The sequence below is a fragment of the Myotis davidii genome, unplaced genomic scaffold, assembly GCF_000327345.1.
Source record: "Myotis davidii unplaced genomic scaffold, ASM32734v1 scaffold43, whole genome shotgun sequence".
Taxonomy (NCBI): domain Eukaryota; kingdom Metazoa; phylum Chordata; class Mammalia; order Chiroptera; family Vespertilionidae; genus Myotis; species Myotis davidii.
Genome location: NW_006294590.1, coordinates 2,669,058 through 2,678,341, shown reverse-complemented (window position 1 = coordinate 2,678,341; position 9,284 = coordinate 2,669,058). Strand labels below are relative to the sequence as shown.

Below are 9,284 nucleotides of genomic sequence, written 5' to 3'. Positions count from 1 at the left end.
AATGTTCCTGTTCAATAAGTTATGAATTTCAAATGAGTGTAATTGATGTTCATTTATGAAATTTCCTCAGAGAAGTTTATCATATCTAAAAACCAACTGTCCCACATTCATTTCATTCATATGGTTCCACAACATTATAGGAAGGTATGACCTACAACTGAAAATATTTGTAGGGTTCAGCAAACTCATGGAGGTCCCGTGTGTAAGCACCGATGTTTTCAGATGTAAAAGCAGCTTTCTGTGCGTGCCCTTCCACACGCTGTGCCTTCGTAAGGTTTCCATTCAGCGTAAGCTTTGCAGTGCATGGGATGATTTCATTTACACTTTCTCTTCGATCTGAATTTACTTTTGAAAGTTTATCACTTTTAATTCATCAATTTCTCTCTCTCACCTGCATGAGTTCTCTAATGCATAATCAGTTGTGACTTCCAACAAAAGGCTTTCCCACATTCAGTGCATTTACAGGGTTTCTCTCCTCTATGAGCCCTCTATTGTGCACTGAGAGTTGATTTCTGAGAGAAAGTTTTTCCACAATCATTACATCCATAGGGTTTCCCTCCTGACTGAGTTCTGTGATGTACAATGAGCTGGGATTTCCTAACAAATGCCTTTTCACATTCACTGCATTCATAGGGCTTCTCTTTTGCATGCATTCTCTGATGTACAATGAGTCGTAACTTTCCACTGAAGGATTTCTCACACTGACTGCATTTACAAAGATCTTCCCCTACATGGGTTCATTCGTGCCCAATGAGTAGTGACTTCCGAATGAAGGCTTTTCCACATTTAGTACATTGATATGGTTTTTCTACCAAATGAGTTCTCATGTGTATAATGACGTATGACTTGCTGTCTTCCCACATTCACTGCATTCATACGGATTTTCTCCTGTGTGAATTCTCTGATGTACAATGAGTTGTGAATTGAAACTGAAGGATTTCCCACATTCATTGCATTCATGTAGCTTCTCTCCTGTATGAGTCCTCATGTGTATAATGAGGTATGACTTACTCCTGAAGGCTTTCCCACAGTCACTGCATCCTTGGGTTTCACATCTGTGTGACTCCTCTGGTGCACAATGAGTTGTGACTTCAAACTAAAGGCTTTCCCACACTGGCTACATCCATATGGTTTTACCCCAGTGTGTGTTCCCTGATGTACGGTAAGTTGTGACTTGAAAGTAAAGGTTTCCCACGTTCACTACAACCATAGAGCGTCTAGCCTGCATGGGTTCTCTTATGTACAATAAGGTTTGACTTTGTATTAAAGGCTTTCAGACATTCACTGCATTCAAAGGGTTTCTCTCCTGTATGAATTCTTTGATGTATAATGAGCTGTGACTTCAAACCAAAAGTTTTCCCACAGACACTGCATTCATAAGGCTTCTCCCCTGCATGAATTCTATGGTGTGGAATGAGCTGATATTTACGATTAAAGGCTTTCCCACATTTGTGGCATTCATACAGGCTCTCTCCTGTGTGAATCCTCTGATGTATAATGAGTTATGAATGGAAACTGAAGGATTTCCCACATTCACTGCATTCGTGACGTTTCTCTCCTGTATGAGGTCTCGTATGTATAATGAGGTATGACTTGCTCCTAAAAGCTTTGTGACATTCACTGCACACATAAGGTTTAATTCCTGTGTGACTTCTCTGATGTACAATAAGCTGTAACTTCAAACTGAAAGCTTTCCCACCCTGAATGCACCCATGGGGCTTTACTCCTGTGTGAAGCCCCTGATGGACAACGAGCTGTGATTTGAAAGTAAAGGCTTTCCCACACTCACTACAACCATAAGGTTTCTCCCCTGTATAGGTTCTCTGATGTACCGGAAGGTTTGACTTTGTATGAAAGGCTTTCTGACATTCAATGCATTCATAGGGTTTCTCTCCTGCATGAATTCTTTGGTGTATAATGAGCTGTGATTTCAACCCAAAAGCTTTCCCACAGTCATTACAACCATAAGGTTTCTGTGCTGAATGAGTTCTCTGGTGTGAAACAAGCTGGTCTTTCCTACTGAAGACGTTTCCACATGCACAGCATTCATGATGATTCTCACCTGTGTGAACTCTCTGATGTATAGCAAATTGTGAATTGAACTGGAAAATTTTCCCACATTCATTACATTCACGTGATTTCTCTCCTGTATGATTTCGCTGATATTCAATGAGATAGCACTTGCTGCTGAAGTCTTTCTCACATCCATCACCCTTGTAAGGCCTCTCCTCTGCATGAGTTTGCTGATGCCCTACAAGGTATGACTTGCTACTGAAGACCTTCCATCAGTAACTGCATTCAAAGGGTTTACCTTCCACATAGATTTGTGGGCACATGAGTTGTGACTTCTTGTTGACAAATATTCCAGGTTCATTACTTTCACAGTATTTTATTCAAAAAAGAGTTTGTTCATGTTCCGAATGAAGGGTTGATTCCCTTTGTGCATAAAACCCATTAGGATTCTTTCCACCATAATTAATACTGAAGTCTATATTATATTTCAAACTCTTCCCATGTGTGCCAAATTTATAAAGATTTTGTCTTAAAAAAACCACAATTTGTAGTAAGAAGACATAGTTTCCCAAAGGCAGCACAGTCATAGTATTTTGTCGTATTTCCCAGCTTGCGTTGATTTTCCTGATACCATTCCGTGTGATAATCAAACTCCCATACTTTGTCTAGAAATAAAAATATGTTACAAATAAAAACATGACCATGGTATCCCATAAAATTGCCTTAAAGTGCCATGCCATCAGGTTGTTGTTTTAGTTTCAGATATTGCAACAGAAAATAAGTAAAATATGAGGTGTAAATATCCCCAAACTCCTGGGCACTGGGGAAAACAAAGGAAAACTAAAAATAAAGACAGGAATAGGCAACTGAAAATAATTAAAGATTGTTTTCAGTTTAAAAGGTTTGCGCAATGGGTAAACAAGCCAAAAAAGGCAAAAAGAAAAATGAGTACAACATACAGAGAATAGATGAAAGCTCTAAGCATTAGAATAATCAATAATAATAAAAACTTAATATGCTAATTAGACCAGACATCCTTCTGGACAACCTTCTAGACGACTTTCTGGATGAAGCCGGGGCTGTGAGGGAAGCCTGGGTCCCGGGTGCCAGAGGGAAGCCAGTGCCGGCAGCCGGGGGAAGGAAAGCCTACGCTTGCATGAATTTCGGCTTCGGGCCTCTAGTTTAATAAACAATAGTTGCATACTTACAACACTAGAAAGCTCAGGAGAAAAAGCAGAAAACATTGCAAACTATTACAGTCTTCTTGGGACTAAAGTTCCACTAACTATGCAAATTCAAGAAAATAAACGCACAAGAAGCATCACCATGAGGTTGCAGAACACCAGGCACAGGAAAAAGCTAGTACAAGCTCCCATCCCAGAAAAACAAACAAAAAAAAGCTGCGGCCAGTGTGACTTGGTTGAATGGAGTGTCATCCTTATATGCTAAAAGGTCTCAGGTTGGATTCCGGGTCAGAGCACATACCCAGATTGCAGGTTCTATCCCCAGTCAGGCACATGTGAGAGGTGACTGGTTGATATATCATTCTCATATTGATGTTTCTCTGTCTCTATTTCTCTTCCTCTTTCTCTAAAACCATTTAAAGCATGTCCTGCCCTAACCGGTTTGGCTCAGTGGATAGAGCGTCAGCCTGCGGACTGAAGGGTAACAGGTTCAATTCCGGTCAAGGGCATGTACCTTGGTTGAGGGCACATCCCCAGTATGGGGCATGCAGGAGGCAGCTGATCAATGTTTCTAACTCTCTATCACTCTCCCTTCTTCTCTGTAAAAAATCAATAAAATATATTTAAAAAAACACACAAAAAACATGTCCTCACCCTGCTGGTGTGGCTCAGTGTTTGAACTTTGACCTATGAGCCAGGAGATCATGGTCTGATTCCCAGTAAGGGCACATGTCCAGGTTTCAGGTTCAATCCCCAGTGTGGGATGTTGTGTGAACCCTGTCCAGAGTATGCCAGATGTTCAAGGCTAATCTGAGCCTGGAAATCCTAATTGGAGTGCTCAAAGATAAGTTGCTATATGCAGGTGCAAGAGCAAGGACACAATAATGTGACTATGTACACTGAGCAGGCATGCCCTTCTATAACCCAAAATAGTGGTGTCAATATTTAGAAAGAAGCCTCTTTTGTCCAACTTATTCTAAAGTACGTTACTGACCAGACAGTGTACAGCCCCTGGGGGCGGCTGTTGCTCTAATAATGGCTGCTGTGTGAGGCTCCCGTATGGCTCCTATGTTGGAGGCTGCTGCTGCTGCGTGGGAAAGACGTACTGTGACCCAGCCGGTGTGCAGCTACTGTATGGGACTTTGCTTTGAAGAACTGTTTTGTCTAATGGCTCCTACAGTAGCAATGCTACTTAGGCTACAATACAGACTCCCTTATACCCACACTTCTCATGGCTTCTCTGTCAAATGCCTGGCGTCTGAAGAGGTCCAGTCCCTTGAAGAGGCGCAGTCGGAAGGATAAAGGACCTGTGCACCCAACAGTGCAGCCAATCGGTGATTCTCTCTCCCTCTCCCTTCCTCTCTCAAATCAATAAAAAAAATTTTTTTAAAAAAAGAAAAAAAAAGTACGGGTGAGGATTAACAACAACAAAAAAAGAATTCACATAGCCCTGGCTAGTGTGCTCAGTGGTTAGAATTTTAGCCCATGCACTGAAGGGTCGCTGGTTCGATTCTCAGTCAAGGACACATACCTGGGTTGCAGGTTAGATCTCTAACCCAGTTGGGGCACTTGCATGAGGCAACCGACCAATGTGTGTGTGTCTCTATCACCCCTCTCCCTCCATTCCACTCTAAAAATCATCAATGGAAAAAATATCTTGGGGTGGAGATTAACAAACAAACAAAAAACGAACATAAAAAGGATAATTGAATAAACTTGACTAATCAGTAAAAAACTGTAAGAAATGAAACAATGTTGGCCTTGTGGGTGGAAAGTGAAAACATGGCTGACTTCTTCTTTAAAGGACCAAAGTACAAAGAGGCCTAGTAAAACCAGTGAGGAGAACTGCACGTGAAGGAGGAAGCGGACTCCCCAGCACCAGGAAGAGCCAGAAGCGTAGCGGAAAGTACCAGCAACACGTGGGAGACGAGGGATGTGGCTACGGGCAGTGGGAGAGACAATTCTAGTTTCTGAAAACAAGATAAGGAAGTGACACTGGCAGGAGGATGCCCTGTGGACCAAGCACACCCAGTACCAAAGGGCAGATGAAAGAGGGATGAACTGTCATCACCAAAAGAGAATAAAGAGCTTAAGTCTTTAGAACAGAAGTCTTTTTAAAGTTACACTATGTGAGGAAAGTGATGAATCTAAAAAAAATACCCCTTTGGACTCGGAGGGAACAGCAAGAGAAGTCCATGAAGTATGAGGAGAGTCATTCCATCACTGTGCATTGTGACAGTGGGTGCAGAGGGTGCGGGGGGCACGGCTGCAGGGGGGAAAACAGACACCATCAACTGATGCAGAAATGCACTTGACAAGGGATCAGCATGGAGAAGCATGGAGGGGTGGTGCAGGGAGAAGGAAGTTGGGACTGCTGTGGAAGATAAGCGTAAGGGATTTTAAAATACATTTTAAAAAAAGAAAGGAAGGAGAAGGGATGTGAAAATTACATCAAGTGATATCAAGGAGAAGCTGCTTAGAACAGGGGTGGGCAAACTTTCTGACTCGAGGGCCACAATGGGTTCTTAAACTGGACCGGAGGCCGGAACAAAAGCATGGATGGAGTGTTTGTGTGAACTAATATAAATTCAAAGTAAACATCATTACATAAAAGGGTACGGTCTTTTTTTTTTTTAGTTTTATTCATTTCAAACGGGCCGTAGTTTGCCCATGGCTGGCTTAGATGCATAATGAAGTGTGTCTGCTAGATGGGAAAGCAGGAAGACTGAGAAAGACAGAGAGGAGAGTAAGTAGGAGAGGATGGGCACAGCTGAGACAAGAAGCACAAACATGAGGAGCACATCACTTCAGAATTCACACCAATTCCAGATAAAAATGTAAAAATCTAAATGTCCTGATCACTCACCTGGATGGCCGTGACTTAGAATTCGGCCCTGCATCGTGCGCAGCTCTTCTTGTTCCAGCTGGAGGATGATGTCAGGTTTGGAGTGTTGATACCCTGTGAACGGAGAATCAGACAATTTAGACCGAAGCCACCCAGGACCCAGCGATGCTGAAGGAGGGGCACGATTCAGTTAAGAGGCAGCATGGTGAAGCTGCCCTTTTGTACTTTGACTAAATAAAGACATTCAACTAGTATCATCTGATGACATCAGAAAACCTGGCCTCTGACTAGAAGTTTAAAATCACTAAGGGTTTACAGAAGCCCCACTCCCCACTTCCCAGCTTTCAGCGACCAAGACATTCCGCTCAGGGCGGCAGCACTTACCAGGCGGCAGCACAGACACCAGGTTGCTGTAGTTCTCCAACATCACGCTCTTGTACAGGTGCTTCTGAGCGGGGCCCAGCAGCTGCATCTCCTCCCAGGTGAAGTGCACACACACGTCCGTGAACGACAGCGGCCTCTGCAAGACCAGGTTCCCTACAATCTCAGAGGATCTGACTGAGTCTGTGGGAAACAACAGACTGCTTACCTAGAGACTTCATTAATTACATTTCACTTTGTGACAAGAGTAAAAAACTATTGAAAACCTCCTCATCAATATGCACTCTATTGGTCAGCCTTTCACTCAAGACATGACAATATCAGGTGCCAGGTCCTTACCGAGCTGCAGGTGATGTCACAGTGTGGAAACAGAGTCCTGCCCACAAGTGCTCGGCAATGCATAGGAAATCAAAGGTGAATGTGTATAAATGCAACTGGGAGTCAAAGAGGCTGAAACAAACATGGATGGTTGGTCACCCTGCTTCTGCAACAGTTCCTGGCCTGTAGGTGCTGCTATTCAACTAGGTGCCTTTGATATACAGTCCTGCTGGCAAGAAGCATTCAGCAGTGCAGAGTTAAATACATACAAATAAAACAGGGCGTAAATAAAATAGAGGGTACAAGATGGGCACAGAGGAAGAGGAGAGCAATGCTGCTTATAAATGTCTGGGGGAGTCACGGGAAGGGTTCTACAGAAGTGACCACTGCGAGAGAAGATACGTTAATAACTCAGGGGAATAAAAATGGCAACAGCTCGAACTAGTGGCCGGTTTGTGGGGCAAAAGATCTGAAGAGTAAACACATGAATGGGAAATAAGCATATAAAAATGCTCAACATCATATTACCATTAGGAAATTGCACGTTAAAACAACGAGATACCATTACACACCTATTAGAATGGCTAAAATTAAAAAGAAAAAACACCTGACAATGCCAAAGGACTCCAAAGACTACAAAACCCATGGAGACATATTATCATCACACTTTCTAAAGACAAGGTCAGTGCTGCTGGGTGTGTGAGGCACGTGGACACACCAACCCTGCTGCCAGCAGCCGAGGGGATGAATGCAGGTGCCTCATGAACAAGCGCTCGCTGAAAAATACAAGCATCGCAGCAAGATATGCATGCACACGCCAACGTGAAATGGAGAGACATTCACAGCAATAATAATGCACATGTTATAAACACATCAACTAAAGAATGTCAATTAAAAATAATGTTAGGGGGTGAAAAAGATGGAAACTGAACATGGAGAAATCAGGAAATCTGTAAATAAAGGTAGATAGGAACTGGAATGATAAGCAGGCCATGAACTGAGGAGTGATTAACTTAACCCTTGAAGTTAAAAATCACATCCCTCTCCCCAGCGAAAAAGTAAATAAATGAATGCAATAAAGAAGTGGGAATCTATGAACAAGAAACTCACCAGGAACTCTGTGGTTTCCTGCTGTTCCTGGGAAATAAACCGCCCCTCGAGGGCCTGCTCTGTCCTGTGGCGCTTGTGCCTCTGCTGGGGTCCTCCAGGGAGAGGGCTCTGGTCAGGGGTCCCCAGGCCCACAAGGGGTGCCTGACCTTTGCGCTTTCGGATCCTATTGCCTGAACTGTCGCCTTCCTGCAGGGGTGGGACCTGTGGATTCAAGAGCAAACCACTTTAGGGAGCACGTATCCTATGGGCCCCAACAAAACATGTTTGCAGGTCAGGCTGGGTGCTCTGCAGACTGCGGTCAGGGCTGCTGAGGGGCAGAAGCCAGAGAAATTAAAACGGGAAACCCAACACAATCATGACAGTCCCCCCACCCCAGACTCTGCAAAGGCCCCAGGAACCCCACAAGCACGATGAGCACCTGAGATTTCAACCCCTTCGGGCAGCCACTTACGTAAGAACTGACGCCAGGTGCTCAAAAGAGCACCCTGTTGAGGCAGCTGTACCCCAGCTGTAGATTTTGACTGAAGATTCGGTTTCAGTTAGAGCTCCTTCTCTCACTATTTCTATGTCCACGAACAAATTCACTGAATCTCTCCACTGATTGTTCCTTGTTGTTAAGCCACTGAGAGTAGGGTGAGGTCAGTAGCAGTGGGGTTATTTAATCTCCCCAAAACTCCCAATAGAAATAAGAGACCTACCAGGACAGTAAAAGCAAAAGCCCAGACATCTATCACACACAAAACCTAGGTGGCAGGTCTCACAAACCTGGGAGACAGGCAGAGGTGACCCAAATGCAGAGGGCAGCTCCCCGCAGAGGAAATGTGGGAAATGAGGGAAGATTCCTGATGGGCCACACCCTGCAGATCCCCAACGTCACCAGTATCTGTTCGTCCCCAACTGGGAGCGCCTCCCTGAAGCGGAGTCTGAGCCCCGATCCCCAGGCTCCGAGCTGCAGGTGACGAGCCATGTTCCTAAAGTCACCTAGTGACCCACCAGCGCTGTGGGCCTGTGAGAACAAGAGCATCTAAGGAATCATCGGAGACGGTGAGGGGACGGGAGCAGGTAAAACAGAAAGTGTGCAGAAGAAGCTTATTCCAAAAAATTTCTTAAAAGCAAAATCCAAGATGTCCATGTGAGACAAGGCATGTTGAACTCCAGGAAATGGCTCAAGGCAGGAAAAAGGCTTCCTGACAAAGCTTGGCAATGAGTCAGGCCAGGTGTGTGTGTCTGTCTGCTTATCATCCCGGAAGAATCACTGAAAGGGCGAACTAGAAACTATGGAACTGGTTCCCTCCAGGAGAGAAATATGGCGAAGGGATGAAAACAGGCTTCTCTGAAACGCCCGTCACACCCGCACGGGCTTCCGAGCGCCATGAGATCCTGTGCGCCCCGCCCCACCCCCCCCGCCCACCTGCGCCCAGGACCCGCCCCCG

At 44.5% G+C, this 9,284-nt stretch overlaps 2 protein-coding genes across 2 annotated transcripts; both read right to left on the bottom strand.

Annotated features, from left to right (window-relative positions):
* Positions 1-240: 240 nt before the first annotated feature.
* Positions 241-2,336, bottom strand: LOC102771166 (zinc finger protein 268-like). The gene is given in 3 exon segments (XM_015567239.1): positions 241-1,145; positions 1,229-2,251; positions 2,312-2,336. Coding segments are annotated over 3 exon segments (1,209 nt in total). The 3' UTR covers positions 241-984.
* A 16-nt stretch (positions 2,337-2,352) lies between these two features.
* LOC102770880 (zinc finger protein 268-like) lies at positions 2,353-8,818 on the bottom strand. The gene is made up of 5 exons (XM_015567238.1): positions 8,729-8,818; positions 7,852-8,052; positions 6,377-6,562; positions 6,082-6,156; positions 2,353-2,678 (listed from the first exon to the last, which is right to left on the bottom strand). The coding sequence occupies exons 1-5, from the start codon at positions 8,816-8,818 to the stop codon at positions 2,394-2,396; spliced, it is 837 nt and encodes a 278-aa protein (XP_015422724.1). The 3' UTR covers positions 2,353-2,393.
* Positions 8,819-9,284: the final 466 nt, after the last annotated feature.